The following is a 26,306-nucleotide window of genomic DNA, read 5'->3' as shown; positions in this document are numbered from 1 at the left end:
TTCTCTCATGCCTTCCATGTGACAGGCTCAATGTTAGGCACTGGGAATAGAGTGGGGAACTCACAAAAAGCATGGCCACAGCCATCATGGAATAGTAAAGAGATGAACATTAACCAAAATAACCACGCTAATGAATCTATAATTACAAAGAAGTGCCAAGAGGGAAAAGGAATGAGCTCCTCTCTGAGAGTGTAACAAAGTATCAGACAAGGCTTCCTGAGGAAGTGATATTGAACTAAAGAAATGAAGCTCTATGGCTGAAATTCTAATCAGACCCAAGCCGAAGGAGACATGTTTAGACAGAGGCTTTCTCAGAAACCCCTGAAGTCATGCCATAGCTACTCACACTCTTGGAAATATTTCTAGGCTATGAGTGGCCAGCAGGTCCAAAAGGGGAGGTCTGACAACATTCTGACAGGAGGAAGAGATGGGGGTTGAAGCCCATGGGGCAGCCAGTACTTAATGTCATCTTTCACTAAAAATAGTCCATGACGGTATGGAAATACGTAAAGGCTGGCCCTGGAGACCAGTGATAAAGCCTATGGTGGAGGGAAATTTGTTTTTGTAAATTATTTACTGTAAAGAAAAAAAGAACCACAGAGGGTCATCTGGGTTTTATTTTCCCTTTGCGGGCCTCGTTCTAAGTTGTGAATGCTTCTCATTGTACAGAGGCTGTGGGGCACAAAGCTTCAGGCTGCATTCGTTTCTGGGGCCCCAGGGTTAAATTTTCTGGGTTGAAAATGTCAGATAATTTGTCCAGGCTGAAAAACAGTCTGAATACAGAAGGGAAGAGAAGCTTGCTTAGCCAACCGGCTAACTCCTGGGACTTCAGGGAGCTGTGGGACCAAGCTAAAGGAGCCAAGATGATTGATTGAAGACGAGCATAAGGATGGGCCAGACGGTGGTCAAAGAGAGGTTGATCTTCAAATATAAGAAAGTCACAACTCAGAGATGGTGACTAGTGTTTCCAAACCACACTAGAAACAGAATGAGAGGAAATAGGCCTCTACTGTAGCATGAAGAACTGTGATTAGATAACAGAAAGAACTTCCTGACTACTAGCATGCAGAGAAGCTAGACAAAATTACCAAGGGATGTTACATAAAATGCAAACACGGGGAAGGTGGTGACTAGCAGTAAAGAACTGAATAAAAGTATGAGAGGGCTGGTAATAAGGATCATGGACAAAAGGGGTCAGACAGGTGGGGAAAGCAAAGGCATCAGATGCAGGTGCTTATAAGGAAAAGAAAAGTGCATGTGTGAGAGATGAATGTTTTTAGGAAAATACTTTCGTAATAGAAACATGTATGAAATTTCCATTGGAAATGGAAGTGAAGTGAAAGTCGCTCAGTCATGTCTGACTCTTTGCAACCCCATGGACTATACAGTCCATGGAATTCTCCAGGCCAGAATACTGGAGTGGGTAGCCCTTTCCCTTCTCCAGGAGATCTTCCCAACCTAGGAATTAAACCTAGGTCTCCTGCATTGCAGGCGGATTCTTTACCAGCTGAGCCACAAGAGAAGCCCAAGAATACTGGAGTGGGTAGCCTATCCCTTCTCCAGGGGATCTTCCCGACCCAGGAATTGAACTGGGGTCTCCTGCATTGCAGGCAGATTCTTTACCAGCTCTTCTAGGACTGGAATCATGTGGGGGAACCGACTAAGGAGCTGTTAATTCCCCTCTGAATCTTTCAGGTTTCTTATCTCCTAGGCAGATTGGCGTCAGTGGTATATCCATCCTAATGGTCTAACAATTTGGGGGAGCATCTCAGTGTGGGAGGTCATTGGAATAAGACTGCACACCCCAGGTGCGTGGGGAAGAGAAGGATTTCTCCTTTCACACACACGTGAAAATCAGACATGGGGAGAAAGTGGCAGCCAACAAGCCAGGCAGGATCCCCGTGGCAGGAAATTTACAATCTAATAATGGAGACAGACATCAAATAATAATTACACAAATAGCCATATCATTACAATTGATCATAATGAAGAAAAGGTGCAGGAAGCTGTGAGAACATAGACTAAGGGGTGTTCTAATCCTTCCCCGAGGATTAGAAAATTCACAAAAACAAAAGTCACCTTGTTAAAACCTTGGGCATTGTATCATTTATGTCCCTCTGTGAGGGATTCTTGCCCCCCAGTCACTGCTAATACCCTAAGGTGTGGATTTTGAAGTCACTCTGGCTCACTGGGGACCTCAGATAGGAGCAAACCCCCAAGGAAATTTTCTCATGGCCAAGATCAAGCAGCCATGATTTAGGCAGAGTGATTCTCTAAGGGCCATAATGGCCTATCAGCTGAAAATCAGGATCAGAAAAAGACTTTGAAGAGCTCTTCACCTGCCAGATGAACAGGGCGAAAGTCAGTGAAGAGAATAAAGAACTAATGCACTGAAAATTATACTCGAAACTGGCCCCCCGAAATGACCATGTCTCCAAAATGCTATATCTTCAGCCACCTATTCAGATATGGGTGGCTTTGCTAGTATATTCTAGTATTAACTGCAAGGTGTGTCCAGAGCTTTTGAATGCTGAGCCATTGATCATGGGGAGCCATGATCCTAGAGAGGCAGGGCCCCACTCTGTTTTTCCCGGTTTCTCTCCCAGTAGGGTGGGAGGTGCTGGCCTTCGTGGGGAGCTGGGGTGGGATTCTTCACCGTCAAAAGACCCTAGAGCAGCCTCTGAGGAGTAGAGAAGGGCCTGACAGACTATGTGACATTAGCAAGTGACTTCTCAACCTCAGTTTCCTCATTAGGAAAATGGTGGAATTAAAAAAAAGAAAAAGAAAATGGTGCAAGTGTGGTTGAGAGGTGGGGGTTAGGTGAGAGGATGTTCCAGGAAGCACTCAGTGAAGAGAAGCCTTCCTTATCATTAGGCAAATCATATGAAGAGCCAGAACAAAACCTTTTAGGACATGCCTTATCTCCCTCTCTCACCAGTCCCCTCACAGACCCCTCCCCTTACTCCGTCAATCACACAACCTGTCCTGCCCAAAGCCAGCTAACACTTGCAGCCCAGTCTGGCAAGCTTTATCTCTGTCAAGGCTTGCTCTCTGAACCTTCTTCATTCACACTCAGGTGTAAATGACTGACAAGGCTTCTAGGTTTCCTTCTGTTTGCAGGGGACAAACTGCCGGGAGCTTTGACATTTTTACCAGAGATTGAAACCTAAAGAGGCATGAGGGCACCCTACTGGCACTGCTGGCAAATGGAGAAGGATTTCAGAGGGCAGTGGAACTGGGGACTGCCTCTTCAAGACCTTGAAATTCCATCTACCCAATGTTGGGGGCTGGCACCTTCTGCCTTCACTTGCATCTTAGCCAGACACAGAGGCTCAGAACTGGTAGGGCTTCTGCAGTCATTCAGTCTGACCCTCACCCTTTACAAATGAGGAAACTGAGGCCCAGAGATGGGTGGGTGCCTGTCACAAGCCAAACGGCCAGTTAGTGACCAGCTGAAAAGAGAAACCATGTCTCCTGATTTTCTAACCCAATGGTCTTATGACTTCTCATCTCTAGATGGCTGTGCACATCCCATCCCCGTAGGTACACAACATCTCCATGCCAAGAGACCAGCTTTGGGTCTCCCTGATGCCCAAAACGGTGGTTTTTTATTTGATTTTATTTAATGGAATTGACCAGCGGTTTGGGTGTTATGGAGTCCCAGCCCTGGAATTCTGCTTCTGTTCAGACTGGGGCTGCGTGCCACAGCCACAGTCATGCAAGGGGGACAGAAAGGCTTGCTGTTCGGGTTGGAAAAGAAATCAGTTGCTGAAACATTGGTCTTTTTGAAAGTTCCAACCACAGGGGCTGGCTGGCAGAGCCACTGTCTGGGCTCCCCTGGAGGATCCGGCCCTCCCCTTCAGTCTGGGAGTTAGTTTAGAAAGCTGGCCTGGCCTCAGCAGAAGATCCGGAGGGCAGCACTTGCCCCAGGAGCTCCAGCCTTCCCTCAGAGCCTGGGAGCCCCCGAAGGCACTCAGGGCCGGGGACTTCCTCCCGCCTCCACAGCGGAGGCAGCCCAGGCTGGCCCCGAGGCTCCCTGAGCACTTTTTCTTCTGAGCCTGGGAAAGAGTTTCCAGTTGATCCTGCCCTAGCCCAGCAGCTAATAGAGGGAGAGCTAGAGCGTGAGAGGGAGATACAGAGAAAGAGAGAGGAACCAACCCCAACCAGGCAAGAGAGAGAGAGAGAAACCAACTCCAGTCAGGCTATCAAGATTTCCCTGGGCAACAGTGACAATGAAGGGGGAAAGACTGGAGGAGCCTCAGCTCATGGAAGAGCCCCAGGTTGTAGAGGACCCTGAATTCATGGAGGAGGCACAGTTCCTGGAGGAGCTACAGCTTGAGGTTGTAGAAAGTGGGTCAGGTTTGGATCCAGAAGATCTGGGTTCGAGTCCCGACTTTGCCACCAATCTGATGCTTGAGCTTGAGAAAGTAACTCCCTGCCCTTCTGTGGGCTGCTTTCCCTACTTACAAAATGAGAGAGGGGAGAGAAAAAATGGGTTTCTTGACTCTCTTCCAATTCAGATATTTTGGAAGATCACACCTGTAGCATCTTGCTGTGTATAGATGGGATGTGTGGACACATGAATATGTCATTGAAGCCCTGAAGGTTGGAAGGATGGGAGGAAGAGGGGATTCACAAAAGCAAGAAAGGGAAAGGAGAAGATGGTAAATGTGTAAAAAAGTCATAACCACAAGAGAGGATCTAGGCTGAATAGAACATTAGGGTCCACTTTAAAAACTCAAGGATGATGGACTTGGAATGATTTAGTAATGAGACCAAGGTGTTTGGGGGTGTGGTCAAGGTATAGTTGCTAATGAGCTCTTCACCAGATGTCTCCCAGTGACCCCTTCAGCCCCAAAGCTCAGCTCCTCAAACCAGAATGTGTTTCTTGAGTTCTTCGTGTGTGTCTTTGGAGAAATTATCATTTGAACTAGGGGGATTTTCTGGTCTTGAATGTTTGCATTCGCTCTAAAAGACTGCCTAAGAAGAAGGACTAGACTGGCCCTTTGTCTTAGAAATCTGGTTTCCAGATCTGAAAGAGACACGTGTATCCCAGTATTCATCGCAGCACTGTTTATAATTGCCAGGACATGGAAGCAACCTAGATGCTCATCAGCAGACGAGTGGAAAAGGAAGCTGTGGTACATATACACTATGGAATATTACTCAGCCATTAAAAAGAATTCATTTGAATCAGTTCTAATGAGATGGATGAAACTGGAGCCCATTATATAGAGTGAAGTAAGCCAGAAAGATAAAGACCAATACAGTATACTAATGCATATATATGGAATTTAAAAAGATGGTAATGATAACCCTATATGCAAAACAGAAAAAGAGACACAGATGTACAGAACAGACTTTGGGACTCTGTGGGAGAAGGTGAGGGTGGGATGTTCAGAGAGAACAGCATTGAAACAAGTATACTATCAAGGGTGAAACATCACCAGCCCAGGTTGGATGCATGAGACAAGTACTCAGGGCTGGTGCACTGGGAATGGGATGGAGAGGGAGGCGGGAGGGGGGATCGGGATGGGGAACACATGTAAATCCATGGCTGATTCATGTCGATGTATGGCAGAAACCACTACAATATTGCAATTAGCCTCAAACTAATAAAATTAAATGGAAAAAAAAAATCTGGTTTCTTGGTAAAGCCCCACTTTCACCAGAACCACCGCTGCATGACTCAGTGCAGGGCCCTTTGAGAATTTGACTGCTGCTATATATAGCTGCTCTCCCCCTCACTTATGCATAGATAAGCTACCAGAAACCAATCTGCTTGGTGAAAGTTGGTGTTTGGTACCTTTCACTGCATTCTGATTCCTTTATAGTGGACCATCTCTCGCTGGATTATATGATGAGGGTCCATAGCCACAGTAGGTGACACTTCACTAACCAGAGAGAGCTCCTTGCCAGACGAGGCTTGAGAGCTCAGGGCTGCCTACATGGCAGATCTCCAATGTCCTCTGCCAACTGTGTACCCACCAGCCTCTCTACTGCAATGGGGAGGGTGAGTAGAAGAGAAGCCAGCCCCACCTGTCAGGCACCTGCCTACTGCCCTAGTGCCCTCACCCTCAGAGTCACACACTCTGCTTCCTTGCTGCTAGCCCACCTTCTTCGTAGCTCAGTTTGTTCAACAATCATTTCTTGTCCCTCAGTTAATCAGTCATAGAGTCTGGTGGTTTCAAGGGATCTTAGAATTCCCACAGGGAATAGCGCTGCACTACATAGAGCCCTAAGGTCCTCCGTGGTGCCTTGGCATCTGCTCAAGGGAAAGAACAGAGAAAGGGAGGAGAGAGTTGGGGGCAGGGGAAGAGAGGCCGGGGTGAAGGTGAATTTGAAAGAGAGAAGGAGAAGAGGAAAGAGTTTAGAGGAGGACACAAAGAAAGACAGGAGGCATTGTGCCACCGCCTTCATCTCCAAATAGATGTTACACCTCCAAACAAACAAGGTCACAAATAAAAATCTGTGTGTGTCTTTTAAACTTGAAGGGGTTTGGGTCTTCACCTGGTTTAATTTTCTCACCACAGTATTTTCAAGCTGGGCTGCCCTGAACTAGAAAGCATCTCCCGGTGGGTGGTGGAAGTTAGGGAGTTCTGGGAGCCTTGGGAGTGGAACGGGCAGAGCTCCCTGCCTCAGCCCTGCCTCCCTCAGAGCAGTTTTGTTTCTGGGGACTTTGCATTCAGAGACCCCGAGAGAGTCCAAGTTGGATGGGGTGGGGGCGGGGGGTGGTGGAATGGGGAATGATTATCTGTTTAATAAGAGCAAAAAGGGCTCTAAGCCCCTGAAGGGTCTTAACTCTCCAGCAGAAACAGGAATCTTGTAAAGCATCCCCAGAGGGTGAACACACTGCTTTAGCTTGAAACATCTACCCACAAGTGGGTTCCCTTGTTGGTCAGCCCTGATTGTTAGATAGTCCTTGTGTTTAGCCCACATTGGCATAATCTTTCTGGCCTGCAGAACACTTTGGCTCCACTGCTCATGTTCTTGCCACGGGCCTCTTTTGTCTCCTGACCACCCGGGGAGCCAGCTCAGAGAAAGGGGTGTTGCTGGCCTCCCAGGGAAGACAGTGTTCCCAGCTCGGGGCACCGCGCACTCCACGCTTCTCAGCCGGAGGTGACTGGGCCCCGTGTGAGCACTGGGCTGGACAGGCAGGCTACTGATGTGGGCTTGGGGGCACTCCTGCCAAAGCAGCCCCTGGGGCCAAGGCTGAGGAAGTCCGCTCCACAGAGGGCACTGTCCAAGTTAAGTGAGGTCTAGTGAGGAATTCTCAGCAGGGAAAATAGCTTGAGGGCAGGAGCACTTGACCAAGAATAAGGGCCCTGTGTTCTGCTGCAAACTGCAGCCTTGGCCAGGGCTGGCACCTGAAAGGAGGAAAATAGTAAGGGCCGGGGGCCCTAGCCCTAGAGGAAGGCGTGAGGGAGGCAGGCTCAGGATGGCATCCCGGCCATTCAGCCCTCTAAAGCCCTGCCGGCTTTACATTGCAGGAGGAAATAAAGCCATGCTTGTTGGCGGTGGGGACCTTCTGCATGCATTATACAGAAAGCACTGTTCCCCCCAAGCACGGTAAACAGGTGCTGGTGGTGTGCAAGATCATTTTAGGTGGTACGTGGACTAACTTTTTCTATTTTTATAGCTATTTATTTATTCAACATGTATGGAGGGGGAGGAGTGTGTCTAACACATACACCATATGATTTCTAAAAAATGTCTGAGCTGGAGGCAGTTTTAAAAAGTGAATCTCCTGTAAGCTGTTTTAGAGAAAATGTTAAATAAATAAGATTTCCCATGTGGCTTAGTGGTAAAGAATCCATCTGCCCATGCACAACACTTGGGTTCAATCCCTTGGTCGAGAAGATCCCCTGGAGAAGGAAGTGGCAACCCACTCCAGTATTCTTGCCTGGGAAGTCCCACGGACAGAGGAGCCTGGCAAGCTGCAGTCCATGGGGTTGCAAAAGAGTCGGTACACGGCTGAGTGACTGACTAAACAACAACAAATAAAGAACAATACTGGTGGTCCTCAAACATGGCCTAAATCTTGAAAGTGGTAGGCAAATCACTGGATTTGGGGCCATCCAACCACACTTGTGTTAGCAGAGGCAGGCAAGGGGAGCCATACTGTATGATTTAAGATCGTCTTATCCATGTACTGGCTTCTCTGGTGGCTCAGCTGGAAAAGAATCTGCCTGCAATGCTGGAGACCTGGGTTTGATCCCTGGGTTGGGAAGGGCCCCAGGAAAAGGGAATAACTACCCACTCCAGTATTCTGACCTGGAAAATCTCATGGATTATCCATGGGGTTGCAAAAAGTTGGACACGACTGAGCAACTTTCACTTTTTAACTTATCCATGTACACCTAGCTTGAAGGCCCCCTCTGACAGCTCACTTCCAAGTGTAAGAACACGCTGCTATTTTTATATCTCTGATGTCCTGCTCTGCCCCGTGACACTCAACACTCCAGATCAGCAGCAGGCCTTTCCCCTGGCTCCAGGCACCGCCTCTACCACACTCTGGGACACAGTCACTGAGTAGTTGGTGGGGCTGTCCTCACCACCTTCCACTCATTTCTTCTCAGCATTGTTCACAGGCATATTCAGCTCCACCTTAAGGAGTATTTCCAGGAAGTAAGTCTAAGAGGTTCCAATCTTTCTCTGAATGCACAAAGCCCCAGTAGAAGGACAGGAAATATGTCACTGTGGCAATTTCACACGGACTGCGCCAATTTCTGGACAGATTCAGGCAAGATTTGGTGGGAAATTTGTATAAAATCAAACTGTACAAGAGGGTTCCCATTTCTACGAGGAATTTGTGATGGGCCCCTTCCTCCTTCCATTGCCCTGAGATAGGGAAGATGATCATTAGTCCTGCTTCCTCCTGGGGCTCACCTTGCGGATTGTGAGGTGAGCCCTAGAAGGAAGTGGAAAGGTGATCGAGGTTTTGGGTCTGTTCTGCCTTCCGCCTGGATTGTACCTGAGGAGCCTTGCATGTCTTTGCTATGTTGTCCTTGGAACTGTCTTTAGCCAAAGGCTCAAGCCGAGACAGCTGAGCTTCCAACACCTCTAAGAAAGGAAATACTACAACATCCTTCGGTGATCCAGCCAGTGTTGAATAATCTTTGCTCTGTGAGACTGTTCCTCCCAAATTCCGTCCTGCTTTCTGATCCGCCTCTTCGTATGCTTAATGGCAGTTCTGATGCCCTTTGTCAGTTTGCTTTTCCAAATTAACAAAATCTATTATAAAAAATTTGAACCAGCTTGTATTCCTCTATCCCTTAGACAACCTCCAAATTCTCTACCAGAAACTTCATTATGTCCTCTGTAACAGCTTTAGCCAGTCACCCCCATCTCTCTTACCAGTGACACACATTTTGCAAGATGGCCGGTTTGAAAAAGAGCAAAATTAACTGAACCTCAGAGGACCTAATCACCTGCCCTAACTCCTTGAGCTAGCTGTTCCATGGGAGACTGGAGCAGTATAGGGTTTCATTAGTGGCCAGTGGCCATGGAATAGAGAAGGAAGATGACCTCAGAGTTCCTACAGGCTTCTTCTCTATTTACAGCATCCAGGATCATGCTTACTCCTTAATAATACTAAATTATGTACTTCTGATTCATTGCAGCCTCTGTCTTTAGCCACATAGATCCATTCTTGTATCTGTCACATTTTGGTTGTTCTTATATTCATTATCCACGTTGGGGATTATCCATAGGAGTCACTGACTCCTAGGTTGCTAGCACACCCCCACCTGAACGAGCTGCTTTGTGGGTACTCAGGCATGCAGAGTCACTTTGACACCAGTCCAAGTCAAACATAAATAAAAAATATTCTTGCAAAAAGAAATCATCCACTCACACACAGATTCCAAATACGGTTAGAGTTGAATTTCATGTAGCTTGGGTAACATTGGACCTGTGGCATGGATAATACAAAATAAAAGTTATACCCCCAAAAAATCACGTATAGCTAGCTTTTAAATTGCAGTATGGGCCTAGTTTTTTTTTTCCAGTAGTTCTCCTTTCCTAATTATTTGGGCCAATATGAAAGTGAGCCTGCATTCCTGGAGTATACAGAAACTAGGAGAAGAACCTGGGTGTAGGGAAAAGCTAAGCTGAAACCAGGTGTTGCCACAGACGTTTATCAAACTGGAAAAGCCTCCCAGAAATACTTGAGAGTTGGCTTTCAGAAATCTTCTCTGTGTGTCTTAGGTATGTGTCATATGGTTGTTTATGCAACGGACTTGTCCACGAAGGTCTAAGGGGCCTGTCTGCAGGTATCTAGATTGCTTTGGGGAGACATGGAGCCAGGGAGTTGACCAGAAATCACAGTTCTCTTCTCCTTCCTCACAGCCTGATGACTGTTGCACTGTGCCTGGTCTGGTCACCTGACCTGTGCAAGTCTGAAGGAGGTGGTGCAATTCATCTGAAGAAAATCACGTCTGAGACAGGAAGGGGCACGGCAGCCTCTTCAGCCAAGGATTTATGTATCTGTCACAGGAGGGAAGTGTGAGCTGAGAAATGACTCCCAGAAGTGCTAGAATTGGAAGAGACAACACTGCTACCTTTCATAGTCAGTAGTGTATTCATGTGAAATCTGGGCTACCTCAGGAGGCCAGCATCCTGGCCCTTCCTCCCTTCCTCAAGTCCATCCTCCCTCCTCGCTCCCCTCCTCCCTCCTTGCTCCTTGCTCTGACTCTGCATACACTTAAGAAAACAGAGCAGAGCTGGCCAGGTGCATCCCACCAGGGACCAAGCTGTAGGTGAACGAAAGACGCTTGCTACTGCTTTTTGCCTAGCAGTGAGACACCAAAGGGACGGACCCTAGACCCTTGAGCCAGTCCCCTTGCAGCAGATGTCATGTCACCATGACAGGCACTGTAGCAACCTAGGGGAATGGGGTTCCTCTGGTCCCTGCAGCCCACAGAGGCCAGGGGGTTCATTCAATCTGGCTCTATCTACACTTAATTCTTTGCGGATTTTGTGAATCGATTTTTGCATTTTTGTCTGCCGGGCGCGTTTTGGCTATGGGCCTCGGCAACATCATTAGACTCTCGTGGTATCTCTGGGGAATATAAGATGGGCTGCAGGACTCCATCTATTGGGCTCTATTGTCTGGATAACTTCTAGCCTCTCCAGTGCCAAGGGACCCCAGCTGCAACATCCAACCCACTGCTCAGGTCTGTTCCTGGCACGGATGGAAACAGACTCCTGGCATCTAAGTGCAGCTCTTTGTGTGTTCCTTTCCTATTCTTTGTCTCCAGGGCAGGGGCTTGGCCAAGGGAGCAGATTCCCCGCCATGACAAAGACCAGGTGATGGTGGTCACGCTCTTCTTCTCAGGAAGCAAGGAGTGCGCCACGCCAGGCCTTGAAGGGTGAGTGACACCCTGGCTCGGGATCTCGGCCCTCCTCACCAGCACATGGTCCGTCCGTTAAGTGGGAGGCGATGAGTCTGAATTCAGGGGAAATGCCTCTCTCTGGGGAGGAGATTTTATCTCCTTTGTTGTAAACCTAAATGTCAAATCTGAAACATTCTCAGCCTGGATAGAGGAAGCAGGCACATTCCTCAGAAAATGGCCAACTGGGTAGAATTTGGTTTTGACTCTCTTTCTTCTCCCTCATTCTGCTTTCTAGCACAAGCTCCCTCAAACTACCCCCAGCTGCTCGGGGTGATAGATGGCACATGTTCCAGAACTTTCCTGATCTTCCTGTCTCTTAACCATCCTCCTGCGGGAAGCTTGCTTTCTGCTACTGCTAATGTGATACTGTGAATCCAGCCAAGGTGTAAACAGCTGGTAGTAACTGAACATGCTTCCCCTGCCCAAGTCACAATTCTCTTTAGACCTGGACCTTTGCCAAGAGTAAGCACTGTGAGAACTGCAGGCTTAGCTGGGGGCTAGCAGAGCTGACCTTTTCAGGCAAGGTTCCTCTGACCTTTACCTCTCAAATCATACCAAGCAGGCAGCTACCCTCTCCATCCACATATAAAGCCAACCCTGGGGATGCTGTTGACGTTAGCAGAGGGGACTGGGAGAGTCCTAGCTCTGCCCTGACCCTCATAGAAGCCCAAACAGAGGGGGAGGACTCCAGCTGAGCCTAAATTCGGCCTAGGCCCCTGTGCCTTCCCCCCAAGTGGCGAAGTGGTAAAGAATCTGCCTGCCAATGCAGGAGACTCAGGAGACCCCCCTGAGTCAGGAAGATCCCCTGGAGGAAGAAATGGCAACCCACACCAGTATTCTTGCCTGGAGAATCCCATGGACAGAGGAGCCTGGTGGGCTAGTCTATAGGGTCGCAAAGAATCAGACGCAATCTAGCATGCACACCTTCCCGCCACCAGCCAGGCAGGCACTTTTGGAAGATGCTAGGAAGAAACTAGAAATCCTTCCTGGCTCTGTGTGTGTGTGTGTGTGTGTGTGTGTGTGTGTGTGTGTGTGTGTGTGTGTGTACACCTGATTTAAATGTCCTTGTAATAGCAAAACCATTCTCGTTTGAAGGGAGGAGCTCTAACCACTTACAGAGCAAGGGTTACAGTCCTTCTGAGGGGTCTGTTGCAAAGCTATTTTTGGCTCATTTGCTCTTCTTTCCTCCTTGAGTCCAGTTCCTCCTCAGGCCCCTCAGGAGCCCCCCTCTCTGCCTCCTTCCCAGTGTCTGTGCTCACACAGGCTTATGCAAGGGAAGTAACCTCTAGCCAAGTGATTCTCTCATCCAACACATTTTCCGAGATGGTCCCACTGCTCCTTTACAGAAGAGTGGGGACAAAGACTGTCTGGGCTGGTGTAACGACCTCTTCCCCTCCGCCCAAGCACACTGGAATTCCAAATACTCTCGTTTCCTTCGAGCGCAAATGGCTTTTGCTGCTGATCCTTCTGCTCTGGGTTACCCATTTCCTGCTCAACCCTGGCACAGAGAACGTGTCTCTGTAGCAGCTACCTCAGGGTAATTTGAGAAGGAGCTCTAGGCCACCACATGTGGAAAAGGAATCAGAGAAGACACATGTGGAATAAGAATCTCCTCAAGAAAGATGTTGAACTTTTGCAAAGGGCCTGAATATTACAGAAATACCAGCACCGGATGTTTCTCTGGTGCCAGCATCATTTAGTCTAAGGTGATTTTATTGTTATTATTATTATTATTATTATTATATCCTCCCAGTTCCAGATACTCAAAAGAAATTCCTGACACTGTTCCATCTGCCTTAGGGAGTCAGCAACCACTCATGTCCTGGCTGTGTGAAAGTCTTAGGCACACGTACCCCTATCGTGTCTGGAACACTCAGCTTGTACCTACGGTATCTGATTGCTTTCTGCCTACTCAGTCAACTGTGCCATGTCACTGAGCCTGTTTGGGTGGGGAGGGTGGGAAAATGGAGCAAGCACTTCAGGAGGAAGCCTTCTGTTTCCCCATCCCCTCCCCAACTCCTCAGCTCTCTCTCCTTGTTCTATGTCTCAGGCGTCTGGACTCTAGTCCTGACAAGGCCCAACACCCCCTGCTCAGAGGGCATAGTTGTGCTCACCTGTGTGTCCGCTCCTCCTCCTCTGCCCAGTCCCCGGAGCTGGTGGCAGCTTGCTGTCTGTCTGGCCACTGAGCCCACCTGAAGATGTCGGGCCAGTTCCTTCTGGCCTTTTCCTCATCCCATGCCAAGGATGCTCATGGGCTGGAAAGAGCTACTCCAGCAGACTCCTTCCCCCTCAAAGTGAGAAAGCAGGAGCCCTGCTTACATTCATTTGGTCCCATCCTTTGTTTCACCCATTTCTGCATGTGTGCATGTTAGTTGCTTCAGTTGTTTCTGACTCTTTGCAGCCCTCTGGACTGTAGCCCACCAGGCTCCTCTGTCCATGCAGATTCTTCAGGCAAGAATATTGGAGCAGGTTGCCATGCCCTCCTCCAGGGGATCTTCCCGACCTGGGGATCAAACCCACATCTCTTTATGTCTCCTGCATTGGTAGGCAGGTTCTTTACCAACAGCGCTACCTGGGAAGCCCCTTCACCCATTTCTAGACCCATGTTTTTCTGTAGCACTGATTTTGGAGCACTGATTCACAAAACTGCAGCCCTGGGCTTCCCTGGTGGCTTAGTCGGTAAGGAGTCTGCCTGGATCAGGAAGATCCCCTGGAGAAGGGAATGGCTACCCACTCCAGTATTCTTGCCTGGAGAATCCCATGGACAGAGGAGCCTAGCGGGCTACAGTCCATGAGGTTGCAAGAGTTGGACACAACTTACTAAACCAAACCAAACCAAACCATTCTAGGGTAACCCCAGAATGCAGGCCTGGGGCCCAGACAAAAGCTGCTGAGTAAACTAAAGGTGTTGCCCCCGATTCTGCCTTTCTATAGCATTCTTCCATCTCCCTTTTCTGTGCCCTGTACTCCCTCGCTCCAGTGCCCAGACTATGGCTGTCCCCTGCATGTCTGGAGCCCCCAGATGCCAGGCAAGAGTGCCTGCTCTACACTGAGGATTTTTCCATGTGCTCCTTTGGAGCCCTCGGGACCCACCAGAGTGATCTTGAGGGCAAGCAGAGACTCCAGCCAATGGGATTCCATGGGCATCATCCCAACTTCAACTTGAGTAGCTCTGCTCTCATCTGTTTTATAAACTGAGTTTTCCATGTGAGAGTCTGTTTGAAGGAAAGAGTTGCCTTTTTTAAGAAAAAAAATCACAACCCTAGGCCTTCCCATACCAAACTAACCTACTCCTTCCTTGTCCTCTTTCCTCTGGCTTGAACTCTGCTAGGGGACAGTGGGGGGGTAATGCTAATCAAAGAACCACCCCCATGGATGTGTTAGGTGACTACAGGCCAGCTGGCAACACCAATGCCTTCACCCAGTGAAGACGGTGATGAGAGCAGGCAAGTTGGCACTCTGCTCCCCCTCGCCTCACATGGCTACCTCCTCACCCATCATTAATAATAATCCCTCGCATTTGCATAGCACTTGACAATTTCCAAAGAACTTTCACAGACTTTATCTTATTTGATCCTCTGGAAAGCCTGTGAAGGCCGCCAGGGCAGGGGCTGTTATTTACATTTTACAGACTCAGGAGACTCTTGAGACCATTTAATCATTGGTCTCTCTGAAGAGCTTGCTAAAGGGAACTAGTCAGTATGAGCTTAAGGGCCAGTTAAAAGGAATGAGAGTTGGAATAAGGGTTATAAAAAGAATGATGGGGGAGGGAGATGAAGCTGAAGGGAACAGCAGAACCCACAGTGCCACCAGATCCCCCAGCTTGGTTTGTGACACTTTTCAGAAATAGACTGGAGCTTTGAGAGGGGCCAACCCAAGGAAACAGAGAGGTTCCTCCATGACTCTGACTGCTGCCCCCATCTTGTCTCAGCCCCATTTTACAAAGTTGACCTGGTCACGCAGCTCTCTTGGGGGTCAGGAAGCAGAATGTCAAGTCCTAGAACCGGAAAGGCCCACAGAGATCATCTAGTCCCACCTCTCACGTTATAGGACAGGAAACAGAAGCCCAGAGACAGAAAAAGTCTCGTCCAAGGTCACCCAGAGAAGCAGAGACAGAGCTGAGTTGATACCAAGATACTTGCAATCCAGAGTGCTTTCCGCTATAACCCACTGCTGCTGCTGCTGCTGCTGTGTGTGTGTGTGTAGGGGAGTGTATGCAGAGGTGTGAAGGTGGGTTGTGTGCTGTGCCTGTCTGGTGAACCACCGTGGCCTGGACTTTGTACCTATGTGCAGTGGCTGGGGTTTCAAGCCATTTGTAGGGCCTGGCATATGATAGGGTGTGAGAAAGACAGAGTTCAGGGTTTCTCTCCCAAGGGGATTCGCCCATATAAACTGCTCCAGGTAATTAAGATCCCAGAAGAATTGGCAGCTGCCTGCTGAACAAATTAGACTCTGCCTTTATGGGCATGTTCTGTGCTGGAGATCAGAAGGCCCTCCCTGATGTTTGGTTCATTAGTCATTGTTCCCTGTCAGAGCAGGCACTCAGAAAATTGGATGTCTGGCAACAGCCTGTATTCAGAAATTAAATAGCAGAAGCAGCAATGGCAAGAGTGAGTGTCTGGGACTGTGCTCCATGCACAGTAGGTCCTTGGAAAATGCTTGTTAGCTAACTAATGAACTAAGTAAAGAAAGCCTTTAGTCCTCTGTACTATTCAGAATGAAACAGTGTCAATAACAGATCTGATTGCTTTTCAGCTGAGCCACATTTGAACTTTTTTAATGGGCAGGCTGTTGGGGCCAGGATAAAAAGTAACTGGACCATAGACTTCCTATGCAGATGGCACTGCACAGATCACAGTGCCCACCACTTTAATCTTAGATCTAATAAACTAACTGTACCCCGTCAGGTTGCCCATGACTTCCTTTTGGTTGAATCCAAAAGCGTTTTCCCAATTCTAGTCTTCTTTGGCCAGCACAGAGGCAGCCTTGTGGGGAAGACAGTAAGGTTCCAGAGCATATATGGGAGGGAGTGGGAGCTCCAAGAGGACACCCAGGGCTGGTGGGCTTTAAAATCACCTTCTCCTCCTTCACCATCTTGCCACAGGCCAAGCCTGCCAGGTGAATTTGGATAGACACTTTTAGTATTGTTCTTAAATGTCAGGGAAATATGTTTGTTTTTGTTTTGTTTCTTATACTAAATGTTCTTAGTTCAAAGTACCCAGGATTCCTTGCAAAGGTCAGCTAGCATAGCAGGACTAAGAGAGTCTTAGATGCTTTTGGCAGCTGCTAAAGGTTACCGCTGGTGTCTTGTCTATAGGCCAAGGGAGTAAACTCTGTGAGGCTTTCAAATGTCCTTGATGGACTTTTCCACCATGCTAAGAACCATTAGCAAAAGTACTTCTCCAGTTCATCTAGCTATCCAGTCATTCCTTTAAATCCCATCCACCAAGGGAAGAAAGCACTAGAATTTATAGAGCACAGACCTCTTTTTGCCTTTGTTGGGAAGAAGATGTGTTTGAGTGTATGCATGTATGGTGGTGGTGGTGTTTAGTCACTGTGTCATGTCCAACTCTTTTGCGACCCCATGGACTGTAGCCCTCCAGGCTCTTCTGTCCATGGGATTTTCCAGGCAAGAACACTGAAGTGGGTTGCCATTTCCTTCTCCAGGGGATCTTCTCCATGCAGGGATTAAAGCCATGTCTCCTGCATTTGCAGGCAGATTCTTTACCCCTGCGCCACCTGGGAAGCTCATGTATGTGGGTAGGAGGACTTGGTTGTGTGGAGGGAGTTTAGGTGGTAATATAGATATACATAAAAATATGTTCAAATCATATGCAAAAAAGATATGGAAATGTATGGGAAATATATTTATGTGTGGATGGAGAGGGATACTTGTGTTTGTGAAGGGACAACTAAAAGGATGGCATCTGGGAGGGTTGGTGTTCTTATGTGTATGACATATGAGTGTGTAACTGTCTGAGTCTATTCCTGTATTTTTGACTTGAGAGTCAGGATGAGGAAGGTATATGTTAAAGAGGCATGTGTGCCTCTGTGTGTGTGTGTGTGTGGTGAGGGTTTGGTGAGGGTTTGTGAGGATGTATATATCTAGACTATCCTCAAGTCTTAGGCTTGCCTAGGAAAACCATCTTGGCCCCAATTTCTTTTTCTCCACTCACAGATATCTTTAAGTTCTCTGCCTCTACTTTTTCCTCCTTAGGGAGATATTTTCTACCATGTATTCTCCCCCATTCTGTTTCATGATGTCTATCATCCCTTCCCACTGCCCCTTCTCCCAGGCCACCTGCAGTCTCTACCAACAAAGTGGGGGTGACTCCACCATTGAGAAGGGCAGTGTCAATGATTGGGAAACAATCTCTGAGCCAATGAAATGTCTGCCTAAAGATTGTTCTTGGATCAATGGGAATCCTGTGGATCACCCTTGGACGGATTACCATCATTAAGAAATGTAATATAGATATTCAGTCTGAGAATTTTGGTGACTTAATTAAAGCCTTGTTTTTAGTTCTGTTGAGAAGGAAAATCATTTATTATCTTAAGTCTGACCCCGTGCCTTCAGGAGAACTCTTATTCTGTGAAAATAAGGGCTGAGGTAGGCAATTCACACATACTTGTGAAATCTAAGCAGATTATCTCACCAGTGGCTATAACTGTAATAAACTAAAGTGACCTCGGTTTAAATAAACAGATGTTTGAGGCTGACAATTGAAGTGCAAACATGACCTTAATTAATGACTTGGTTAATAGTAAGTAGCTCACTCTTTAGAGATATTAGCTAAATTCCCAGTCTCAGCTATAACATAGGTCTCCAGGCTACCTCTGTGTTATTTCTGTTAGAAAGATTTTTAGCTACTCAGTCTGTGAGGTTGCTTATGAAACAGGAGAGAAGGAAAACCTAGCGACAGTTCTGATTGGGATGAGTGTTTTAGAAAGAGTGTTCCTAAGTACTCAAGGTTCCCATCCGTAAATGTGTATCCATCATCAAAGCCAGTCCTCTAATATCTTCTCCTAGGTAAACCCCTAAAGAAGATATACATTAAGAACCATTAATGAGCAAACATGATCTCTAACTTCAAATAATTTCCTATCAATAACTCACTCTGGGTCCAATGGAGTCCCACAGCTAGAGTCAGGGAACTGCCACATCTGGAAACGAAGTTAGAAAGCAGCCTAACACTCTGTTGCCAAAGAGATGGATGTATCGGAGTGGAGGATGCTGGGAAATGCAATGTCCAGCTACTGTCAGCGTAATGGCCGCTTGGTGTGAGACACCCCACCCTTGTCCCAATTGCTTATTTGTTGTTTCATCAAGATGGGACGAGGAGGGGGTGGTTAAGTCAACTGACATGCTGGCTTTGGGTGATCCTCCCTTCAAGAATAGCTCTTTCTTTGCTGCAGTGGATCCATCCAGCTGCAGATTTCCATCATCACTGGATGCACTTGCGGATGAATTCAGAAATTATGCTGGCCTCCCCAGTTGTTGTTACCGAGTTGAACAAGCACAATTGAGACCATCCTCTTGGCCACACCACTGTCCTGAGTGCCACAGGGGGAGGGAGGAGGGGAGAAAAAGCCACCGAAGGCCTGCTTCCCACCCTTCAGGAGCTTTGGGGTCAAGTCAGGGAGATGGATTACATGCAGAGAAATCATTCCAGAACAATTATAAAGATAGTACACACATGCAAAATAACACATGCCAAAATGTCCTGTAAAATGATCGTCTCTATAAAATGATAGGTGGAAGTAAGTGGCCAGTGCAGCTGTCTGGAATCTTGATACAGGACTTTGTGAGTGGGGTCAAGATGGACCTTGTTCTAACTGTCGCCTGAATGCCATAGCCCTCAGCAAGAACAAGGGGAATGGAAGTGGTGATGGTAGGTTCTAAAGCATATGTTTAAGTATTGCAAGTCTGGGGCATGACTGTCTTCCATGCTGAGCTGTTTATTTTAATGGAGTTTCTTCCAGATATCCAAGTCACCCTGTCTCAGAAAACAGCATGTGCTGTTTCCACACTGGAGGGTTGGCTGTTTCTGAGAGGGTGGAGTCAACTCAGCTTCATCCCAGCCCGTGGCTTGAAGACAGACTCAGTCGATATAATTTTGTCCTGAGCATCCTGCCAGGCTCAGCTTTGTGGGCCTTGCCATCTGCCTACAATCTGGCCTCAGAGCTTGCTCAAAGTAAAGAATGCTCATCCATGGCTTATTACCTTCTCGAAGCTCATAGGCCCTCCCACCTACCCACTTTTTCTTTCCTGATCACAATTCGAGTTTTACATCTGGGCTGCGAAGGAGCAAGGTGGGCTCTGAACCTCAAAGAGGTGGCAAAGGCTACATACCTAGGATTGCCGCCACACTGCCCTTTCCTATCAGTGGAAAAACTAGGTCTTAGTTCTTCCCCCTTCTAGACCTGAGGCCTTGGTAGGAAGAATACTCTAGAAAACATGAAGGCAGGGAAGAGCAAGAGTCCCCAACCCAAGTCTGACTTGACATTGAGTCCCAGTTGTGTTGCTCACCTGGCCCCATAAAGTCAACAGACATATCCCTTGGCAGACGAAAGGGATTTCAAGAACTCATAGCCCCACACCAGTCTCATGGCCACATTCAGCTCACCAGGCTATACCACCCTTGTCAACACAGAGCTTCTTGATCCCAGAATTCTTGATTGGGCCTCAGGTTGGTATATCTACTGTCAACCATGGCCAGGACCCAGAACTCTTTGACCTAGTGTCCTGACTTCAAGTGCCAGCTCTTCTACTGACCGCCTCACTGTGGACCCCCATACATAAGGTGAAATGGTTGGAACACAGGATTCCTGAGGTGCTTCTGGCTCTGCCATCCTGGAGTCTAAGGGTCCCCCATTTTTTCATGAGAGGGCATTTTTTTTACAAGGGGACAGACAAGGAATATTTGAGGACTTTCAGTTTGGAAGCTGGTCCAAAGTTCCCAGGTTATGTTTGTTTTCCTGTTTGCTTCTTCCCAACTGGCTTCTCCCATCTGTAAGGGCCAGCAGCCACTGGGCTTGGGCTTTGAACATGGTGGGGTGGTGGGTCAGTGGTTCAAGGCTGCTCTGGGCCTCCCTCTCTGGCTGCAGAGGCAATTCTGTGTCTTCTGCCAGAGACGCTGTCTCCTCTGGGCCAGGCCGGCCTCCTCCCCTTGGAAGCAGTCTTGTGAACTGACCCCAGAGGTTCCCATGGAGACACAGCCAATGGACGCCTGGCGCTGGCTGTGTGTGGGAGTGGGTGCTAGGCTGGGAGAGCCCCGAGGAACAGGAACTTATGGGGACTGTGTGAAGAGCCAGTGCTGACCCCCAGGATATCAAGTTCCCTCAGGATAGTCAGGCCTGAGGGAGGCCCTGTGGGCGCTGGTCAAAGTGTGGGTCTGGGGGCTGTTTGTCGTTAGGCTATAAATGATCCTGCAGGCGAAGGAGGGGGCCACAGTACATGCCCTGCTTCTTCCAAGGGACCTGGGAGGCCTTCAAGCCTGGCTCCTTGTTTCACACAGGATGAGATGGAGAAGACAGGCTTCTATGAAGCCACATGACCAGGGGTTTGAGAGAGGGCGAATTGTTCTATGTGATCACATGACCCTGGGACTCCTCTATTTCCCAGTGCTTTCTGGGAAAGCATTAGTGGGCTGGAAGGAGCCTAGGTGGGGAGAACAATGATGATGTGCCACACAGAAGGCCATGTCAGCCACAACAAACAAGCACAGCCTCTCAGATACACTCTCTCTCTCCCTCTCTCTCTCTCACACACACACACACACACACACACACACATGCTGAGGCTTCACCGCACAACCCATGCCTCTGTGGCACTGACTTTCTGTGATGACAGGCTCGTGGCCCAGCCCATGTCACTGGTTGGTACAACCTCACTCTACCCAGGTGTCAGGGAGGGACGAGTTTTCCTGAAAGGAGGGGAGCATTTTTTTTTTAAGCCAGAAAAAAGAAAGAAAGAAAACAAAGCAAGGGTGAAGTCCTCCCACAGGCAGGCTCGTGCTCCGGGTGTGCTTTCACAGGCCAGAAACTACAGAACTGGGAGTACTGCCAAGTGCTTTATCAAAGGAAACAGCCCGCCCAACAGCTGGAGATGGGCTCCTGCCAGCTGTGTGTGCCTCTTGGTCGCTCCTTCTGCTTTTCTCTCTTCTTCTTCTATCTCCATCCATCCATCTCCTGCAGCCTTGCACTTGGCTTTGGGAGAGCCCACAGACAGACTTCCTTGGACCACAGAGATTCCCCTTGACGCCGAGTAACTGAGTGGATTGCAGGCCCAGCTGGGGTTGAGGGTGGGCTGGGGTGGCTGTCCTTGCAGGGGGATGTGCTGTCTGGAAGCTGGTCTCCTGGCATCAGGCAAGGGGTTGCTGGGTGGCGGGCGCTTCTGCTGCAGCTGGCACCTTGGGGAGATGCAGTCAAGTAGTCCCCCAGAGCTTCCTTTTCATCCACAGTGGGAGGCGGGTGCCGAGCCGGGTTGTGTGTGTTGGCAGCAACAGGGTGTTTTCCAGCAACCTCAGCAACTTTGCCATCCATATTCATTAATTAGTTAATTACTTGGACTCATTTCTCTAAGCCTTGGGCTTCCAAGGGAGGGAGGAGATGATGGGCTGGTGGGGGAGAGCTCTGAAGAAGAGCGTTCCCCCTTTACTGGAGGCGGGAGGCCCACTGGCAAGTGAGAGAGGGCGAGGGTAACCTCCTATGGCTTCCCCACCTCTCCCAGCCCTCACCCACTGCAGGCTCCTGGTGTGTCAGCTGAAGTGGCCGGTGCAGCCCTGAAAGGCTGCTCCGAGCTGTTTGTCTCAGCAACCCCAGTGGGGAATGGTGCCAGCTGGGCTGTCCAGCTCTGTGAGTGGAGCTGAAGGCAGCGGCCCCGTGTCTGGGGAGGCCCAGGGGCTTCCTTCTGTTCCTTGACTGGGCACAGCCTGCATCGTTTGCCCCAGTTAACCCCAGGGACAGCTCAAGGCCCATCTTACATCTCCCCCACTGCCAGCCTGGCCACATCTTAAGGGCAGGGTCCCTGTTGGGCTTGTCTCTATCCCCCCACTGCCTGCCATGTGCTGGGAGCTTAAGTAATGTCTTGTGACCTGGCCTGTGAGGAAGCCACTTTAAAGCTTGGGTCTTACCAAGGGGGGAGGCAGCCATTTGGTCTGTGTGTAACCCCCAAGGTTGCTGTGTTGTTTGCTCCTTATCTGTTTTACTGAGTTGAGTACTGGTGTGATGGTAGGCACCATGATGGAGACCTTGGCAGTTCCTGAGACATGTGAGGCTGCAAACTTAGATCACCTGAGCTTCTGGCATTTAATGGGCATTCTGCTGCCCATCCTAACTCTTTTACCCCATGGCCCACCATCTCCTCCCCCCAGGTGGTTCTCCAAAGGCCCAGCTCTTGGATCTTTCCTTTTACCCCTGTGTTCCTTCCTTCCCTGAGGCTTTCTGTATAAATGGGCACATTCATATGCTTAGTCACAAGGGCCCTGTAATTTAATAAGCACAGGCTTTGGGCCCAGACCTCTGCTGAATCCCTATTCAGACACTGTACCTGATGGGACTTTGAGTAAGTTATTTCACCTTTCTGGACCTCAGATTATCCCTCTGTAAACTGGGGAGGGTTAATTGAGATAAAAATACATACTGTATATAAAGTGCTTTGAACTATGTTTGGTGCAAAGTAGGTGCTCGGGAAGATCCCCTGGAGAAGGGAATGGCAACCCACTCTAGTATTCTTGCCTGGGAAATCCCATGGGCAGAGGAGCCTGGTGGGCTCCAGTCCATGGGGTCACAGAGTCAGACATGACTGAGCAACTGAACATGCGCTCGCAGGTGCTTGATTAATGTTAACTGCTGGTGTTCATTACTGCTGCTGCTGTGTGTGTGTCTGTCTATGTGTGTGTGTGTGTATACTGAAGGTGTCTATCATGCACAGCTGGGCTGATAGGACTGACTATGTGCTAAACCACAGATAAACTGGAGACCCTGACCAGGACATGCAGAAGCCTTTCTGGAAATTCCATTTGTCCAGCCTAGGCAGCCACAATCTTGGATGGATCAAGGTTTGGAGGTCAAGAGCCTGAGAGAGTTCAACAACTTATCCATGATTCCATCCCTCCCAAGCATAGCTTACCTTCAGGCTATAGGCCAGACTAGACTTCCAGGCAGTGTGGATAGGGCCAGATGTCTTCTGGGAAATGCCACATTTCCCACAATTTCTCTGGACTCTAGCTTCTCAGCTTCCCTCATTTGGGGTCTCCTATATTTCACCTGTCTACCCCAGCCTATGCTCTAATACACATGCTCTTGCCGCATTTTCTCCAGCGTGTTGTCAACTCTGTGAAAGTGAAAGATGGTCACTCCTGTCCGACTCTTGCAACCCCATGGACTGTAGCCCACCAGGCTCCTCTGTCCAGTGGGATTTTCCAGGCAAGAATACTGGAGTGGGTTGCCATTTCCTTCTTCAGGGGATCTTCCCGACCCAGGGATCAAACCTACATCTCCTGCATTGCAGGTGGATTCTTTACTGTCCTGAGCCACCAAGGAAGCCCATTGTCAACTCTGAGTGTAACTGAAAAAAACCAGGCCAAGACTCGAAATGACCATTTCTGTCATGTCCTGTTGATAACCATCTCTCTGAAGATGATGATGATGATGATGATGTGTATGTATGTGTGTGTGTGTATTAACAACCTGCAACCTTGGGGTCCCAGTTCTTCTGTGTGTTTAAACATTATGACATCAAGATTTCTCCTTCTTGGTATTTTCTGAGTGCTCAACCTTCCCTCAGCAGCAGCATCTGAGAACTGGGCAGTCAGAAGGATGTTGACGTGGGCATGTACACGATTTGCAATCTAGGTCTTCACGAATGGAGGTTTGTGGGGCTTGCCCCCTCCAGTTCCCTCACTGGGGAACTTCCGATGGTTGGCACCAGCAGCATGTCAGCTGCAGGGAGCAAATGGTGTGAGGAGAGAGATTCCAGGTCTTCTTTGGCTACGGCTGATTCCTTATTTCCTCTCCTTTCCCAGTTTGGGAGCATTTGTTGCTGTCTGAAGGGCCGGGCAGTGCCAAGACCACAATAAACAGCTTGTCCAGTACACACAAGCTCTTTGGACCCTGAAATGTCAGCTGGCCAACTGGCTCACAGCTAGACCCTGCTGCGTGCCATTTGCATCCGGCCCCGACAATGCCGCTCAGCACTTGTAGAACCCTGTATCGTAGCAACAAGCCTGGGAGTGGAGGGCCACAGTGACCTGGCCCAAGCCCTGGGATACTGAGCTTAGGGGCCACACTTTGGACCCCTAGTAAAAAGAATTACTGCATTAGGGACCCAGCTTTGCAGATCCCAGACCAGCAGAGTGACCTCCCCTCCCCTCCCCCACCTGGGCCTGGCCCCTTGGTCAGCCGTCAGCCAGACTGCCTATGCCCCATATGGCTGAACCGCTGACTGGTGTGAGACAGAAATATCTCACCCAGTGGAAGCTAGTTGGGTGCAGGGCACATGCCTCCAGACGGTTCAGACAGAGCACAAAGGGCAGGAGAGGAGAGCCAGTGGGGTCTGGTGGCCAGAGTGCCAGGCCAGGATCCAGGAAACCTGGGCTCTGCTCCCAGCCCCTGCCACCAACTCCCTTGGCATCCTTGAGCAAGATCACCCAGAGGGCAAGGTCAGGGCACCAGGCACAGGGCCAAAACCATGCCTCGGAGATGAGCTGCACAATTGAGTTCATGCATTTGGAAGGTGGGTGTTTAACCAGGAATGCTTTCCCCTGAAGAGTTGCCTTTAAATGCCTTGAACACTTCTTGAGCAGCTAAGGAAACAAACTCAAGTGCCCAGGGAATATATCAGAAAAGAGAGTACAGTTGTTCAGTCGCTAAGTCATGTCTGACTCTTTGCAACCCCACTGGACTATAGCACACCAGGCTCTTCTGTCCTCCACTATCTCCCAGAGTTTGCTCAGATTCATGTCTATTGAGTCAGTGATGCTATCTAACCATCTCAGCTTCTTACAAAATGTCCTGTCCTTTGCCTTGTTTGGGAGGTCAGTGGCAAGGACTGAGGACAGAGGGCACGACTTGTCTCTTAGCTGTGGAAGTTCCTGCGATTGTCTACATGTCTGCTGCTTGTGGCTCCCCAGGACAAGTGTGAGATTTGTCCCTGGTCCTAGGAGTCTGTGTGGAAGTGGCATCTCCCAGCTTACCACCCTAAGCATCCATACCTCAATATCCCTGATGTCCAGAGACCCACACTATGGTACATACTTACTCTCAGGACCTGCCTTTGTAGTTTATCCCCAAGCTTCCTCTGCCTGGTAGCAACAAACCTGCTATTTCATCTGACCCTGCATGCTCATTAGGAGCTCCTGAGGTACAGCAGTCTTCAATTGCACAAAACACAATTGATAGAAGCTACCAGTGTCTGACACAGAGTAGGTACTCAGTAAATATTTGTTCAATGAATTCAGACTGGAATAAGTTCATAATACTTCCATAGAAAGGACATCATTTAATGGTAGAAATGCCAGGCTCAAGCTCTGTGGTCTGGTTTCAGGACCAGTTTCAGGACAGGAGGAAGAAGCTTGTTTGTGACCATGCAGATAACAGCATGATGAGGGCAGCCACCCTCTGTGTGCATGGAGGGAAGGTAGGATACACCCACTGGGGCCGAGGGAAGGATGTTTGGGAAAAGGGCCAACATCCAAGCCAGTCTGAGGGCCTCAGACACTTCCCATTGCAGGAAGGCCCCATGGCATTGTCTAATTGGCTTTCTAGTTACTGTCTTCCTTAGTGAAGGCCCAGTGCGGCAAAGCTGGGGCCGGTTGAGCTTCCAGAATTGCTATTGGAGCTCTGGACAGCTTCTGATTATTCTCAGGGGTCAGCTACCAGGGAGGGCCTCACATCCAATTAGCATTG

The 26,306-nt window shown here is 48.8% G+C and overlaps 1 protein-coding gene across 4 annotated transcripts in view; it reads left to right on the top strand.

Annotated features, from left to right (window-relative positions):
- Positions 1-26,306, top strand: part of TSC22D3 (TSC22 domain family member 3) — a 64,656-nt gene that overhangs the window by 12,442 nt on the left and 25,908 nt on the right. For 3 of the 4 annotated variants that reach the window (XM_070462196.1, XM_070462193.1, XM_070462192.1), the window contains exon 3: positions 11,262-11,372. The exons of the other annotated variant lie outside the window; for it this stretch is intronic. In XM_070462196.1, coding sequence (XP_070318297.1) covers positions 11,262-11,372 — 111 coding nt within the window. The remainder of the gene's footprint in view (positions 1-11,261; positions 11,373-26,306) is intronic. 4 annotated transcript variants of the gene reach the window in all.

Source organism: Odocoileus virginianus, unplaced genomic scaffold, assembly GCF_023699985.2.
Source record: "Odocoileus virginianus isolate 20LAN1187 ecotype Illinois unplaced genomic scaffold, Ovbor_1.2 Unplaced_Scaffold_1, whole genome shotgun sequence".
Classification (NCBI taxonomy): Eukaryota; Metazoa; Chordata; class Mammalia; order Artiodactyla; family Cervidae; genus Odocoileus; species Odocoileus virginianus.
This window is presented reverse-complemented; position numbering and strand designations above follow the sequence as displayed.